Genomic DNA, 17,763 nt, shown 5'->3' on the forward strand with positions numbered 1-17,763 from the left:
AGCACAGAGCACAACGCGGGGCTCGAACCCACAAACCGTGAGATCATATTTTGAGCCGATGTCAGATACCCAACTGACTGACCCAGAAAGATGCCCCTATTTTCCCCATTTTACACATTAAAATAGAGAACAAAGATGTTAAATAATTTGTCCAACATCATATAACTAATTAGTATCACATTTACAAGTTTAGGACTACACTTTTGCTAATCCCAAGTCAGTTTCATTAACTAAAGAGCAAAAACTAAATGAAGAAAATATGATAAAAATACAGCTGTACAAAGCAACTAAAGACAGTTACTGAATACTGAACAACTTTTCCATTTGAACCTTTAATCTGCCTTAAAGAAGAAAACCTTCCTAAGAAGTGACTTGTGTTCTAATTTCAAAAGGCCTGACCTTTATTCTCAAGATGTCACCAATGTTAGGCCTCTCTTAAATACTGTTTATGTGCTGGGAAAGGAGAGACACAGAAATTTCTCTCCTTGATAGAAATCATGAATTAATTTTTCTTAGGAAGAACACTTTAGGAGATAGTGTTACTGATGTCATGTAAAATCTGAATAAGAAATGATACTTTGGGGGCGTCTGGGTGGCTCAGCCGGTTAAGCATCTGACTTCAGCTCAGGTCACGATCTCATGGTTTGTGGGTTCGAGCCCCATGTCGGGCTCTGTGCTGACAGCTTGGAGCCTGGAGCCTGCTTTGGATTCTGTGTCTCCCTCTCTCTCTGCCCCTCCCCTGCTCACGCTCTGTCTCTCTCTGTCTCAAAAATAAAATAAACATTAAAAAAAAAAAGAGAGAGAATTTATACATACAAGAGAAGGACTAAGGGCTCAGAATAAGCACCCAAATGCCACCACTTCCATGGGATGAGGTAAAATATACAATGTTTGCTTTCTTTTTTTTTTAGATTGAAGTAGAGATTTGGGGAAGATTTTTTCCACTCTTTATATAAATATATTATTTTAAAGCGTTGCATATTCAAGAACAGGAATCTGAGTATGACCCACACCCAGATAAAATTAATAAAAGCATAAACTTTGCACCATTCTTCAGGTAAATTCACTTAAGTGCCTTAAGTGATATGAGAAGAAACTGTGGTTGAGCCAACTAAGTAGCCAAATTTCTGAGATGGAGTATTCTAGTAATGTGTTTCATTGAGTTTGTACATATACTATGCACACTCTTTATTATACATATATATGTATAATATATGCATATTACACATGTTTGCTTTAAAATACGTATCAGAGTGGGGTGCCTGGCTGGTTCAGGCGGAAGAGCATGAGACCCTTGATCTCGGGATCGTGAGTTTGAGCCGATATAGAGATAACATAAATTTAAAAAAAAAAAAAAAACAACTTAAAAAAAATTTAAAATACGTATCTGAGAATGCAAAATTTAGTTCTCAAAGTGTTTCAGAAATCGTAATTTTGATGCCTTTTATTTATTTAAAGCACACATCAGATTCTTAATATAAATAAATATAATTATAAAATATAGAAATAGATTTTTAGATAATCTCTTGAGATAACTGTGCTCTCTATCTCCCTCTCTCTCAAAATAGCTTTGTACCTAAATAAACTTTTAGTCTACCACAGAGTACAGCCGAAAATAGGACAACGAATTATGGCATTCCTAAAACTAGATCTATATTAAAGCACTCACAAATTCACCTGCAGCAAAGTTTATTCTCTTTATAAATCTTCAAAGAAGTTTTAAGAGTTCCCAAACTCCCAACAGAGACAAAGACAAGAAGCTGCCATTTGACAAAGTAAAGCAAACAAACAATTTCTAAAATCACTCGGTGGTGTGCTAAGTGTTTACAGCAGAGGCTGAGTATATGCTACCCTAGGTACAGATTGGGGCCTTCTAACATCACCTACCAGAGGTACAATGGGCCACAAAGAAATGCGATTTTAGATTAGTTAGGGCCACTAAGTCATAACAGCATCCCAAAGACCATGCATCCTACATGAACAATGGTCTGGATTTGTTCACTGTGCTTTAAGCAATGGGTTTCATGCTTCCAACACTGCATATTTCTTGTCTCTAGCAGCTCCCTCATCATTCAAGTCACTCAACAAGCACTGATTAAATGCCACTGTGCCAAGCACAGAGCCTGGGTATGTAACAGACAACAAACAAAAACAAAAACAAAAAACCTGACTTTGTGATCCTGAGGAAACAGAACCCATAAAATTTCAAGGCTACAGTATAAACCATAAAATGCACTGAGATTCTTGTGCCCTTCATTATTGGTTTTTGGTGCTGACATCTTTACATATTATTCCTGTGGAAATTTTACTTACAAGATAGGTAGAAAAAGGAAGAACTAGAGAGTCACTAGGCCTCTTCAGGCCTTAGGAAAATGAGTGTGTTGGATTAAATGATCTCAAATCTTTCCAGTTCTAAAATTCTGGTTCGCAATCTGAAATATTTTTAACAGAGTCCTTTGGAATCTGGGGAGACATGGTACTCTAACCATAGACCTTTCCAAGTCCTCTTGGTTTCAGAAAACAAAATAAGCACAAACCACACCTTATACATCCTTCACTCACTCTGAAAAGTCCTTTTTATAATCCTTGAATCACATATTAAGTGCCTTTCAGGGAAGTATTAATTTTTTATTCCAAACAGTATGCGCTGCATATATGATTCAACTTTAGAAAACTGAAAGGACACATCTTTATATATTCTAGATGTGTACATACTTTAGAAGTCAACAGCACATTTCCTTCTCATTATTCTTATGAGAATATTAAAAGGACTCTGCATAAATAAGCACTTAAAAAATAACATGACAAATAGCTGAATCCTAATTTAGTAGGTAAAACAAGAGAAATAAGAGGCTTTGTGAAACTATATAAACTAGTTACCCCTTCCTAAGACCAGCTATATAACTAGTGGGGCCCAGTACAAAATAAAAATGCAGGTCTCCTTGTTCAAAACTTATTAAGGGGTGCCTGGCTGGCTCAGTTGGTGGAACATGTGACTCTTAATCTTGGGGTCGTGAGTTTCAGCCCCATGTTGGATGTAGAGACTGCTTTAAAAAAATTATTAAAAATTTCTAGATGGTGGGGCATCTGGGTAGCTCGGTTGGGTAAGCATCCAACTCTTGATTTCAGCTCAGATCATGATCTCATGGTTTTTGAGTTTAAGCTTCGCATCAGGCTCTGCGCTGACAGTGAGGAGCCTGCTTGGGATTCTCTTCCTCTCTGCCCCACCCGTGCGTGCGTGCGTGCGTATGCGCGCGCGTTTTCTCACTTTCTATCAAAAATAAATACGGGCACCTGGGTGGCTCAGTCGGTTGTCTAACCGGCTTGGGTCAGGATCTCACAGGTCGTGAGTTCGAGCCCCCCCCCCCCCATCCGGCTCTGTGCTGACAGCTCAGAGCCTGGAGCCTGCTTCAAATTCTGTGTCTCCCTCTCTGTTCTACTCCTCCCCCACTCACTCTCTGTCTCTCTCTGTCTCTCTCTGAAAAGTTAAAAATAAACTTTAATAAAAATAAATAAAACACTTAGGTTTTTTTTTTTCATTTTTTAAAAATATTTATTCATTTATTTTGAGAGCAAACGCATGCCTGAGCAGGGGAGGAGCAGAGAGAGGGAAAGAGAGAATCCCAAACAGGCTCCAAGCTGTCAGCACAGAACCCAACGTGGGGCTCAATCCCACAAATGTGAAATCATGACCTGAGCCAAAATCAAGAATCGGATGCTCAACCAAATGAGGCACCCAGGCACCCCAAATAAATATTTTTTAAAAATTTCTGGATAGTAATGGCAGAGCATCAAAGCAAGCACAGTATCCACATGCTTGCACAAGTTACTGACTGCACAGGTCAAATGCGCAATAAGGGGACCTTATCTCTCTTTAATGCTAAGCAAACATCTCCTCAGTAACAACCCATTGCGGAGTTAGACTTACACAAAAATTTCTTTAAGCAGCTAAAACTACTATCAATACAGACAACTACTCAATTTAATACCAAGTGTCTGTCCTATTTTTAGGATAAAGGGCTGCAGAGTATATCCCATAATAGTGCAGAGGATGATTAATTTACACTGCCTGAGCTAAAATCCTACCTCCATCCCCACTGGCTGTGTGGTCTCAGACAAGTAACTTAAACTCTCTGATGCTGGTATACTCATCTATAAAAAGGGTATAATAGGATCTTCCTCACATGATTATTTATATTTAAAGTAAGAGTTAATATACGCAAAGTACTTAAAATAGTGCCTCACACATTGCTGCCACAAAAGTCCTATTAATTATTATTCCTACCTGGAAATTGTCTTCACAGAAAGTTAACCTAAAGGGCAAACTTTAACTTCTGAAAATTGCTCTTTAATTAATAATTCAATCCCACAAGTTTTTATTACACAGCTACTCAGCAACCTTCCCTTGGCAATTTTTCTCTTCCTTCAGTATCATTCTCTTACTACCTACTTCTGCCTTCGCGGTGGGAAAAAAAATTCACTTGACTATAACTTTTTCCGTATTTTTATCTGGTTAAGGTGAATGACCAGTTTCAAGAAATATTTTCAAGACACTTAAGAAAAATAAAAATTTTGGCTAATAGGCAAAAAAAAAGACACTTATCTAAATTCTATACTTATAGCTTAATGCTAGTCTTCCTACAACCTTTTTGCTTTTTAAATAATGTATATTAATAACAGGTAAGCAAGTGAGACCAATTCAATGTAGATACGAATAAAATGAAGTAGATTCTAAATTTTTTGTCCAGCAATTATCTCACACATACTATGTCCTCTCAAAAACCTTTTCTCATATATTTTATATTCAATTACTGGCATAAAAAATTGAATTCTCCACAATAAAATTTCAATGAAATTTGTATTTGCATTTTAAATCTGCAAATTACACTCAGGCCTTTTTATATACCTCCAATTTGTGAAATTTTAATTAAGTTTTCCCTATTTATAGCAGTTTATATAAAACACAAGATCAAAAAGGAGGACACTCATCTTAAATTTGTATGCCTGTACCATGGAACTATAGTTAAGAGAGAGTTTTGAGTTTTATTTGGTAACTTTCCTTAAGTGTTCAAAAAATTGGAAAAATATTAGTGACAGTACCATTGACTAAAAGGATGCCCACTGCAAATGAACAGTTCTTACACTTCAATATGTTACCTGACAGAGAAAATGACAGGAAACAGTTTTTCAATTTAACTGTTTAACTGTGAACAAAATTATCTTAAGGTGAAGTCACAAATAAAACACAAAAACATGTCAATGATTTCAGATGTGGGTCTCTAAAAAAAAAAAAATACAGGAAGTTTCTGGCTGTGACTGAAGGTAAAACAGCCAAAAGCTTAGCGCTTTCATTAGCTAAATTAAAAGCTCAGCCAATCCAGCAACTAGAGACAAGAAGTGTGGTTAATTACAAATAAAATCTAAAGGACGGTCCACTGAATATTTAAGAATGATTGCTTCACTTCCTCACTTATCAGAAATGACAGAAGATTCCCCCCAAATCTTTCAGATTTAGAACATACACAACCTCTCACGCAAAATCATGCCATTACTGAGTTACAGAATTAAAAAAAAAAAAAAATTACTCCCTAAGCAACATCTCTATTTACAAGACTTCCTGCGTGGCTCACAGCTACCACTCTGAAAACCATCGAGTTACAGCCCTAAGTGAAAGTCACTTTTAGAGTCGTTAACATCCACGCTTTGATGTGAAAAAGCCAGTTAAATAAACAGCCAACCAATTTTAAGCCAAATGCAAAAGGGACTATCCCCGGCCTACAGGAAGCACGGGGAACTCAAGACCCTTACAGCCAGAAGCTGCCTGGAGACCACCGGGATGGGAGCCTCATCCAGGGGCTAGAAGGGTGAGCAGAAAGTTACAAGAAAGGCCCAGAACTGAGTGCGTGTAGACTGAGTGCCCGCGTGTACACGTGTAACCTGCTCTTCACCCCAAGTTTATCAATGCTGTCCCCACGCCAGGGTTTTTCATCCGGTTTGGGCAGGAGAGAAAATAAAGGCTGGTGAGGACCATAAAAGTGGTGGATATTTCCTGGTCGGTGTATGACGGGTAATCGTAACGCATCCATCTTCCGCTGTGTCGCAGACCCCAGTAGCCAGAGCACAGCTCCCCTCCCTGGGGGCACCAGCCCCGAGCCCTGCAGCCCGCGCCCCTCCCCGGGAAAGTGAGCGCCGACCCTCACCACGCTCCCTCCCAGACCCCCAGACCTCAGAGCTTGGCGCCATTTAGGTGCGGGTAGGGGAAGGAGGCCCAGGCACTCGGGAACGGAGTCTTGCCGGGAAGCGCACACAAACGCCTCCTCCCAGCTCCCGGGGTTCCTGCTCCACCAGGCCCAACCGGAAGGCGCCCTCGGCGGCCTCGGGGCTCCGCCGGGCCGCCCAGCCCTCCAGGCCGTGCCGAGCCGGACGGGGCGGCGGGTCGGGTCGGCAGGCCGAGGGCGGCCGCGCCGGCCGGGGGCCCCTCTCACCGTGTGCTCGTGCTCGTCCGCCCGGGCCCGGGGCAGCAACAGCAGCAGCAACAGCGCGGCGGCCGCCGCCACGCCGGGAGCGCCCGGCAGCGGCCTCATCCTCCGCGCTCCCACCGGCCCGGCGCCGGCCCACCGACTCCTCCTCCGCCGCCGCCTCCGCCTCCGCCTTCGCCGCGGCCGATTAGCATCCACGGGGCGCGGACAGACGCACGGGGCCCGGGCCCAGCCGCTGGCTCCTCCGCGCCGCCGCCGTCACCGCCCGCTCCCGAGCCTCCCCCGCCCCCCGGCGCCTCTCAGCCTCTTCCTCTGACTCAGCCACGTCATCCGGCCACCCCGGCACACGCCGGAAGTGCCTCGCGACGCGGGGCCGCAACCGCTGCCGGGCGCCCCACCCGGGAGGCGCGAGTTGAGGCCTCCGAGGGCCACATCTCCGGTCACCTCGCACGCCGCCGGGTCGCCCGGCCCGCTCGGACCTCCGGGCCGGCCTCCGTTGGGCCTCGGCAGCGGTGGCGCGCACTCACGGCCTCGGCCTGGCGCCCCTCGCGGGTGCTGGACGCGCTCCTCGGGCCGCTCCGGGCCGCGTCCCGGCGCTGGAAGCCGTGTGACCTTGGCCAAAACGTTTTAAGTTTTCCTGGCCTCGTTTTCTTCGGCTGTGAAATGGGGTGCGACCCGCAGCCTCTGGAGCTTGGAATCCGTTAAGATACCCCTTGCAAGGCTCCCGTCCCCCGCCGTGAATTGAATGACTCATGCGCTCCCCTCATCATCATCTTGGGGGATTGTTAGACAGGGGTGGATAAGTGTTTTAGAGTCACTTCATATTTGTCGGGCCCCTACTATTTCAATCTTGTTGAAATTCTTGTTCATTTATCTGCCCACTTATATTGTTGGTGTCCCGTCCACAGACATAAACACCTCCTGGAATCTAAGTCCTTTTGTAAGCAGGGAACCTGTGCGCCGCCGCCCTAGTTTCTGTGCCTCCAGACCTGTAGTAGGAACTAAAAAATTGCTCGTGCTAGGAATATGGATCCACCATCTACACAGTCCTCTGAGCCAAAAAGCTGGAACTTTAGTCGGATGTCTCTATCTTTCAGCCATCAGCAGTCAACAAGTGTTAGCATTTGGTATCTTAGAAAAGTCTCAAAAACTTATTTTTCCTTTCTTTCTTATGCCAGTAACAGCTAATCTCCATCTGACTACATATTGCAACAGCCTAACAGGATCCCTGCCACCAATCTTCCCTCCCTATTTATCCTCCCCAACAGGTGCCAGATTGATCTTTCTAAAAAGAAACCTGATTATATCACGCTCTTGTTTAGAACACTCCTTAAATATTGTTTAAATAAATCATGGAATCAGAGCTAAAATCTTCAACTCCCAGGCACTGTTCCGAGCACTTTACACGTGTTGGCTCTTAATCTTCACCAAAACCCTATGAAAAGGCACTCTTGGTGTGTTCATCTTACAAGTATGATAACTGACGCACAGAGAAGTTAAGTGGCTTGCTGAAAGAGCAGTTCCAAGCAGTTTTGTTCCAGAATCTTACTACTAATGGACTTCTATCTGTACAACCATTTCTAAAACTGAAATAGGCCTGTTTGTACTGGCATGCAATGATATTTAGAGATACTTTTAAATAGAAAAAGTTGACAGAATATAATCCCATTTTAAATGGTACTATATTAGTCTACCCATAGCAAACGATCTGAAAGATAGTAATTCAAACCATTGACACCAGGTTCAGTTTCTTCTTTGTACATGCCTGTAAATATTTGGATGGTTTTTACAATGGCCATGTGCTATTCCCATGTCATTGGGAAAAGTTTCTTGCTAAAGGAGAGCCCTGTCAACATGCAGCTGCACAGACCCCATATTATCAGACCCCAGATACCAACTTTACCTTCTACCAATCTCTATGCCCTGGCTTCATTCCTATATTTCCCAAATATACCCTTTTTTTTTTTTTATACTTGTACCTTTGTCTAGAATGCAAATAAGTGGACGATTAGATACTCTCCTTCCAAGGCTAATTGAATTATCACCTCTTCATTGAAACCTTGCATGACACCCTGGGAAAGCTGAGCACCCCTTCTTCAGGATTCCAAAAGCATTAGGCATGTTATGTCATAGTTACCATCTTTCATCTCCTTTTCTGTAATACATTCTGACCTTTTTTGATGGCAAAGACTATCATTTTTTCATCTTTGTATCTGTCCCAGCTGCTGGAATAGTCCTTGTCACATCATATACATTCAAACTATTTGCTGAATGAACAAATGAAGACCTTAATTAGTGAAAAGCCAAATAGCATAGAGGATTTACACAATATTTTCTAGCCAGTCTAAAAGACATCACAAGGCAGTACATGATTAATTGCTGAATGAATCCTACACCAGTGAGTGCTATAGAAATCGGAGGGGGCGTCTTATACATCTTTGTATATCCCCTAGAGCACCTAGCGCAGTGACTTACTCATAGTGAAAGCTCAGTAAATGCTCTGTGAATGAATAATCACTGCTTTTGAATCAAGTGATGATGTGCAATTGAAGAACAAGCAGTGTAAGTGTTGAATTAAGATGGATGAGTAGTTCCTTGCTTAAACATCCATCACCAGCCTCCACAGATTTGAGGCAGTGAGCATTTGCTAGGTGTTGTGGGGAGCACTGGATGGCAATTACTGAGGGGTGGGGAGGACACAAGAAAAAGTAAAAGCAATCATTTAGGGAGTGTAGACTTAAAACCAGGAAATTACACACACAACAGAGAATAGGCATGACAGTGTAAAAAACAGAACTGCACAAAATGTGACCAACTGTGCAAATGTTCAAGAGGCAGTAAGAGCAATGGGCAAAGAGAAAAGAGGAAACCCTATTTTGGTGGAGAATTTGGAAAACTTTAATGGAGGGAAGAGCATGTAGGGTCATTAATTCAACAACTATTTATCAAGCATCTACTATGTGCCAGGAATTCCAGGAGGCACTAGGATATGATGATAAATGGCTTTAGGTGATAGAAGTCTGATGATAGGTATAGAAAGAAGGAATAAGAGTTAAATAATAAGCTGGGGGGGAGGGTAGGGAAGGACTGTAGCCTCAAATATCTTTGGAAACTGATGACCTCAAAGCTAAAAAATAGAACTCAGTGGCATCGCCCAAATCAGGGCTGTTCTGGTAGACTGGAGAGTGAAAAACACTGATGTATCTTATTGCACCAGTTTCTTCATCCTGATTAGTGACCTCATTCCCTGACACCAAAAGGCATGGGAGAAAACATGCTAGTGAAAGGAAATACCTACCCCCCGCTCCATGGCTATACAGTCTTTTTTGTGGTAGTCCTAATAAGACTCAGTTGGTGAAAGGGCTTATGACTAGTAAATGACCCAGAAACCCACAATTTCCATCTTTATTCTCATTCTTGATAAACATGATCTTCAAAAATCGTGCTCTATAAATAACAACATATCTTCTGACTTCCAACCTCAGCTACTGTTGGAGAAGGTAACTGAGAGGATCTGACTGCTAATTGGCCCTCGAGCCAGCCTGAACCCCGGCTATTTGAGGATCCTCACCCCCTTCCCTGTTTTTGGAATATGTACTCTGCCCACCATTCCCAAAGTGGGAGCCATTCCAAGGACATAGCCTTGAATGAGTAAGGTGGTGTTGAGATCATCTGGACAGTATATGTGACTGTACCCAGTTAAGGCCTCTCTATATGAACTTTTAAGATTCTGGCAGGCAGGTGAGGAAGCTCTACTTGCCTTATGACCGCCCAGGACAAGCCTTGTATGTAAATTTCCTTGCTTATTAAAACTGCTACCCTATCAACCTGGAGTGGTCTGCCTCTTTCTTCACTCTCCCTGCCTTCTGTGTACAGTGGCTGGTTTCAGATCACCTTTTCTTTGAAATTGTATTCCTTCTTTCTACTTTGTTGTGTTGTCTTTCCAGTACTGACTTCTGGGGTGGGCCAGTCCTTCCATTGCTATTTATCACTTTGCACCTCTATCTTTTCTGTTTTTGCTTGAAACGTTTTAGTCACCGGAAAACTTTATAATTGTTCGAAGTTCTTTTTTCAGGAAGCAATCACTTAAAACATTTGGTTCTCAGACTCAAATGAGTTGGTATTAATGCTTCCTCAGCCAACCAGCTGCAAAACCATACACCATTCTTTGACAGAGGAGCACAGAAAACCATCTTATTTTCTGGTGCGTATGGGATAGGGATCTAAAAATCCCAACTACTGAGGTGATATAGGATAGGCTAAAACCTCTCTTTTTTAGCAACAAAGCCAGAAAAATGGAGATGAAGAGTAGGTACTTAGCTTGACTTGTAAAACTACTCATTGAAGTAATTTACATCCTATCACTTTGCCTAATTATGGCGAAGCATTAGGGATTATTCACATCATTAAATACGTCAAGTTAAATGATTTGATTGCAACACCAACCTCTTGTTCATAATCTTTCATTCTTCATGCTTTGTTGCTTATATTGTTGGGTTACCTGCTCTCAGGTTTTAATACAAGATGAAGGAAGAATACTAGCCTAGGAACTGGATGACAGCATACTTTGCACAGTTAGAAGGAGAAGCAATGGCAGTGAATATGACAAATAGCTTCCCTTTCTATTGAACCAGCTCATAAAATCTTGGGGAAGGATGGTGGCAGCTGGGTTGTCTCCCAAAGCATCACACAGAGAGCTTTTTAACAGTCTCTTTGGATACCTAGTTACAATCTAGTTTCTGATCCTCACTGTATTGGAACCCATGATTTTGTTACATAACATATTCCTAAAAATGTGTATAAATGTTGAGTATGGAAGTTGAATAAATTCACGTCATAATGGGTAGTACTGTTTCTAGAGAATGCAGAATTTCACATCAACATTAGAGACATTCTTTGATAACATGGAGCAGTTCAGATGTGCAATGAACTCTGGACCATTTCCACCCATGTCTCAAGTGTGTCATATTTATCAGACCCAAGTTTCTAATCAGCACTTTCAATTTTATGTTTTCCATTTACTTTCACAGAAGAATAAAATGTAATAAAATATTCCAATATTGCACAAACAGTGATGTGCACACAAAGATGCTAACACCATTAGCTGGCAGTAAGTTTTGCCATGTTATTGATCTAAATGCTTATTAGAGAATTATAAAAATCTAAATTTGGCAATCCAAGAGGGAGCTTAGAGATATTGAATATAAAAAAGTGTAGCTTTTATCAAAGCCAAGTGTGCTTAAGAGACCACCTATAAATAAGAGAAAAGACAACAATACCAGAATTATAATTTCTTGTTCTCCTTTTATCCCACATTACCCTCTTTCTCCCAAATGAGTGACAAGGAGAGTAAAGGGACCACTGCAGAATGGCTACTATGTGCCAGACATTGTGATAAGTGATTTGCACAAAGACTGTCTTAATGGCCACGGCCAATAGTGTATTTTATGTCAGAAAAAAGACCCACGACCCAGAAGCTATTAACTCCAACAAGAGTCCTCATTTGCTGGACCGATGAATGAAATTGAAAAAGAACCTCGAATCATTAGAAAAGGACACAATAAAACTGTAATTAAATAGATCATTAATAGTGTGGCTTATATATGTCTGTGTGGGACAAAGAATATATTTCATGAAAAATCACCAGATTTCTGATATTTTTTAAAGAAATGTGTCTGATACTAATTTTACTGTGTAAGTATCAAATTAAGGATCTGTGCTTTGAAGGTAGATTTCTGTGCCAGTGACTCAAAATTAATCACATATTAATGACATATGACAATCATGATATACTAATGGCTCTCTATTCTCTGCACAGATTTCCTAAGCCTAGTGGTAATAATACATTTATAAGAAAATAGATAACTGTTTCGATTTTACATTCTTCCTTTCTCTTCTAACCTCTCGGCAGAGAAAAAGTCAAGGATCCTTCTCTCTCCTTATGGCCTGAACTTATAAGATCTATAAAGACTGCAGAACAATAAATGGGGTCGCTGGCATCCCAAGCTTCCGGTTCCCAACCATTTATAGATGTTCCTTGGTAACATCACTGTTTTGAAAGCATAGTGAAGTATAAGTGCCCAAATTGAAAAAAAAAAAAAAAAAATACTTGATAGTCCCATGCCCGGGAGATATGGAGGAAAGATATTTCTGGAAGGTCCACAGTCAGTGACTGAATTTCTACATGCGGGCATTTCTTGAGGGAGAGTGACTGGCTATCTAGAGATGGTTCCGGACTTCTGTGGAACCTCAGATTTGTATTCCACATACAAGGAATTAGGACTAATCCCTCTCTAAAGTCATTTTCGGTTTGTTTTGTGTGACGAGCTCCAACATTTAGACACCCTCCTGAATCTACAGAAAAGTTGAAGAACTATTTAAAAGTCAGGACATATCTTCTTACTTGAAAACTGTAAGTCTTAAATCATAACCACTTCTAGAAGTTATGCTGGACTAGCAAATAAGTAAGGCCTAATATAAGTGCATTTCAGTAAAATCACTCATAAAGTACATTTCTGATCAATGTTTTCAGGCTTCTGACATGCCAAATTAGAGGTAAGTATTCCCATTAAGTCTTTATCCTTTTGGCAAAGAAGGATGTGGATCAATATACTTGGTGATGGTGAATAAAGTCCTCAGTTTTTCACTTCTTCATGCCTTAATAATATCTTCTTCAAGGAAAGCCCAAACCAGCAGGGCCACAACAATATCGGCCATGAGAGTAGGTCTTAAGGTCAATACTCATGCCATCATACTCAACACGAAGACATCATTAACAGGCTGAAACTGCAGGTCTCAAAGTCCCGAAGTAGGCAGGTTTTAGGAGGTGGAATCAGCGACCTCTGGGTGGAATAGGTGGAGGAGAATGGAAGGTCTCCCTGGTTGCAGGCCTGAAATGAAAGATAAAGGTCACTATTTTAAAATGAGTTTGATTAACTAGTTCTCAGGCATCCATGGTTTGTGGCAAACTTGGTAAACTATGCAAAGAACACGTTCTTAGTTAATGAAGCCATATGGACCTCAGGAGGACCTCAGTATCCACAGTGCTGGCTGTGGATCACAACCTTAGCTGCACATTAGAATCACCAGTGGACTGGGGCGCCTGGGTGGCACAGTCGGTTAAGCGTCCGACTTCAGCCAGGTCACGATCTCGCGGTCCGGGAGTTCGAGCCCCGCGTCAGGCTCTGGGCTGATGGCTCAGAGCCTGGAGCCTGTTTCCGATTCTGTGTCTCCCTCTCTCTCTGCCCCTCCCCCGTTCATGCTCTGTCTCTCTCTGTCCCAAAAATAAATAAACTTTGAAAAAAAAAATTTTTTATAAAAAAAAAAAAAAAAGAATCACCAGTGGACCTTTAAAAAATACCAATTCCCAGGCTCTCTCCTAGACCCATTCCATCATAATCTCTAGAGGATAAGGCTCAAGCATCACAACTTTTTAATACTGTCCCTCCCCCAATGAGTTATATTAACCATGTCTTTCATTTTCTGATGCTTTGACCCCCGGAGACTTGCTGATCCTGGAGGGAATGCCCCTCCCAAGGTAAACTAGTTCCTAGAGATAGCAACTTACTGAAGAGCAGACCTTTCCTATGCAAACTAACCAATCCCACCCTATACCCTTATACTACTTTCTTCATGGTTTCTCACATGTGGGCCACTACCCATCTGCCCTAATCACTTCAGGACCAGGTACCAGACAACGAAGGACAGACAGCTAGGGACTTTTGCCCCAGAGCCCACTGAAATTATTCAAACTAGCCAATCCTAAATCTGCCTACCCTAGTTGTACCCTCCTGCAGAAATCACAGTAAAAGTTCTTGCCCACTTCACTGCCCACTCCACTGTTCCCCCCACTCCACTGCCTTTCTCCTGACTAAACCTGGTGCTTCCCAGTGAGCCCCCAGAGCCACCAGGGCAATATGTGCCCCCTCCTCTTGGGATCTAGGAGTACACCAAACTATCTTCTCAAGAGCAGTTGTCTCCTGATCTGTTGACCTTGCTGTATCTAAATAATAAAGCCTGTATTTTAAGACACCAGTGATTCAAATATGCAGCCAGGCAGGAGACATATTGTAGTAGGTGGTCCCTTGAGAAAGGAGTGAAGAATTTCTGAAGTCTGCTTCTCACAACTATGCCCTCATGGGATCGCTAAGTGTGTTATCCCAACTCCACATTTGCTTTCCTAGAAGCCCCCCTCCATGTTATTCTGGATGGTTTTTAAACAGTCCTAAATGCCATTCCAGATAGACCTGGGTGAGTCTATTTACAGAGAGGTTCAACAACGGTGGATGCTATTTCCACATGTGTGCTGTAAAACCAATATTTAATTCTCTTGGAAGCAAGTCAATAAGTCAAGAAAGAGGGCTTTGTCAAGTGCCATAATTGAACTGTGCTATCCTGGAGTTGCACAGTCAAAGACTGAATGAATCAATGATTAAATATTTACTAAATGTCTCTTGAATGCAAGTTTTGCATAGGTCAAGGAAATAACAAAAGAGTTGAGAAAAAGAGGGGCCATCTCAGGAACAAGATAGAGAAGCAGGAGTAGAAAAGAACAACCACAGACATCCTCAGAAGGTCCTGCTATGGCCCCTGGGAATAGATGGTTTTGTGTGGTTGTCTCTTTATCCAGAAAAAAACAAATGGACAGTCTCCTTCCACCTCCCCAACCTTACCTATGAACCATGGGCTTATAGGAGGAGGCTGAAGGCCAGTCAGCCTTACTTATTAGCTGAGTACATTTAGGCTTCCCGGCTGCCTTGCTGCCTCCCTCCCTTCCTTCCTATCCATCTCCCTCCATCTCAAAAAACATTTATCTACTATGTGTCTACTCCTGGGTATGACATATAACAACAAGTAAAATGGGAATGGATTCAGCCCTCACAGTGCTGAGAATGTAATGGATAAGACAGACAACAGGAAAAATCAGTAAACTGCACTGTTTGGACAGGGGAAGTTCAGAACCTGTGGGAACACATAGCAAAGGCAATTATGCACACATCTGAAGGACAAGTTCAACTTCTCTGAATGTGTTTCTCACCTACCAAACAGAAGTACCTACAAACACCTACATTGGAGTGTTGTGTGTTGCTTGGAAATGACAATTGCTAAGGGGGTAGCACTGTTTCTGGCCTTTACTCTAGAAGTAAAGAAGTACTCAAGAAGTAAAGCTAATAATTTTAGCTTTATTATGAATAAAGATTTTTCCCATGTATGCCCCATGAGCCTTACAATTTACCATCCACCACAAAGATAGTTATGATTCCCTCTTGGACCCTCTTCCTCTCTCTGCTGCCCCATTCTGCATTTGGGGTGGGTCTGCAAGCAAACAATTTCTGTAGTTCATTCTGATGAATAATCCCAACCAAGGATTGGAAGTCCCCTATCAGGGAAATGGATTTGTGATTATAGACATATCAGAATCATGAAAGTAAAGAGTATTAAATCAGACTCAAGGTGTGGTCTGTGGGGAGACAGCCTCTCCAAGACACTGAGAAGCTGGAGTTGGGAGACATGAGTGCCCAGAAATACCTAAGAACTGGCTGCTTTCTCCTCCCTGCTGAAGGTAAGGTCTTGCTGCTGATGAGTTTTGTTCAAGAAACCAGCAAACTTGGGGCACCTGGGTGGCTCAGTCAGTAAAGCATCAGACTTCAGCTCAGGTCATGATCTCATGGTTCATGAGTTCTAGCCCCACATTGGGCTCTGTGCTGACAGCTCAGAGCCTGGAGCCTGCTTCAGAATCTGTCTCCCTCTCTCTCTGCCCCTCCCCAACTCGTGCTCTGACTCTCTCTCTCTGTCAAAAATAAATAAAAACATTAAAAAAAAAAAAGAAACCAGCAACCTTGATATTGATTAATGTTCTTTTAAAGTAGGACTATGGAGCCCCTGCGTGGCTCAGTTGTTTAAACATACAACTCCTTGGCACAAAAACAGACACATAGACCAATGGAATAGAATAGAAACCCCAGAACTAGACCCACAAATGTATGGCCAACTCATCTTTGACAAAGCAGGAAAGAACATCCAATGGAAAAAAGACAGTCTCTTTAACAAATGGTGCTGGGAGAACTGGACAGCAACATGCAGAAGGTTGAAACTAGACCACTTTCTCACACCATTCACAAAAATAAACTCAAAATGGATAAAGGACCTGAATGTGAGACAGGAAACCATCAAAACCCTAGAGGAGAAAGCAGGAAAAGACCTCTCTGACCTCAGCCGTAGCAATCTCTTGCTCGACACATCCCCAAAGGCAAGGGAATTAAAAGCAAAAGTGAATTACTGGGACCTTATGAAGATAAAAAGCGTCTGCACAGCAAAGGAAACAACCAACAAAACTAAAAGGCAACCAACGGAATGGGAAAAGATATTTGCAAATGACATATCGGACAAAGGGCTAGTATCCAAAATCTATAAAGAGCTCACCAAACTCCACACCCGAAAAGCAAATAACCCAGTGAAGAAATGGGCAGAAAACATGAATAGACACTTCTCTAAAGAAGACATCCGGATGGCCAACCGGCACATGAAAAGATGTTCAGCGTCGCTCCTTATCAGGGAGATACAAATCAAAACCACACTCAGATATCACCTCACGCCAGTCAGAGTGGCCAAAATGAACAAATCAGGAGACTATAGATGCTGGAGAGGATGTGGAGAAACGGGAACCCTCTTGCACTGTTGGTGGGAATGCAAATTGGTGCAGCTGCTCTGGAAAGCAGTGTGGAGGTTCCTCAGAAAATTAAAAATAGACCTACCCTATGACCCAGCAATAGCACTGCTAGGAATTTATCCAAGGGACACAGGAGTACTGATGCATAGGGGCACTTGTACCCCAATGTTCATAGCAGCACTCTCAACAATAGCCAAATGATGGAAAGAGCCTAAATGTCCATCAACTGATGAATGGATAAAGAAATTGTGGTTTATATACACTATGGAATACTACGTGGCAATGAGAAAAAATGAAATATGGCCTTTTGTAGCAACGTGGATGGAACTGGAGAGTGTGATGCTAAGTGAAATAAGCCATACAGAGAAAGACAGATACCATATGGTTTCACTCTTATGTGGATCCTGAGAAACTTAACAGGAACCCATGGGGGAGGGGAAGGGAAAAAAAAAAAAAAAGAGGTTAGAGTGGGAGAGAGCCAAAGCATAAGAGACTGTTGAGAACTGAGAGCAAACTGAGGGTTGATGGGGGGTGGGAGGGAGGAGAGGGTGGGTGATGGGTATTGAGGAGGGCACCTTTTGGGATGAGCACTGGGTGTTGTATGGAAACCAATAT

The 17,763-nt window shown here is 42.1% G+C and overlaps 2 protein-coding genes across 2 annotated transcripts in view; both read right to left on the reverse strand.

The window, feature by feature from the left end:
* TM9SF3 (transmembrane 9 superfamily member 3) overlaps positions 1–6,697 on the reverse strand; it is a 70,215-nt gene extending 63,518 nt beyond the window's left edge. Inside the window, exon 1 of the mRNA XM_040486022.1 lies at positions 6,486–6,697. Within this exon, the coding sequence (XP_040341956.1) occupies positions 6,486–6,584 (99 nt within the window). The 5' untranslated portion in view covers positions 6,585–6,697. The remainder of the gene's footprint in view (positions 1–6,485) is intronic.
* Positions 6,698–11,462: 4,765 nt separating this feature from the next.
* The window catches only part of PIK3AP1 (phosphoinositide-3-kinase adaptor protein 1), a 112,305-nt gene continuing 106,004 nt past the window's right edge, over positions 11,463–17,763 (reverse strand). Inside the window, exon 16 of the mRNA XM_040486913.1 lies at positions 11,463–13,369. Coding sequence (XP_040342847.1) covers positions 13,312–13,369 — 58 coding nt within the window. The 3' untranslated portion in view covers positions 11,463–13,311. The remainder of the gene's footprint in view (positions 13,370–17,763) is intronic.

This window comes from Herpailurus yagouaroundi, unplaced genomic scaffold, assembly GCF_014898765.1.
Source record: "Herpailurus yagouaroundi ecotype Mexico unplaced genomic scaffold, PumYag 163, whole genome shotgun sequence".
In the NCBI taxonomy this organism is placed as follows: Eukaryota; Metazoa; Chordata; class Mammalia; order Carnivora; family Felidae; genus Herpailurus; species Herpailurus yagouaroundi.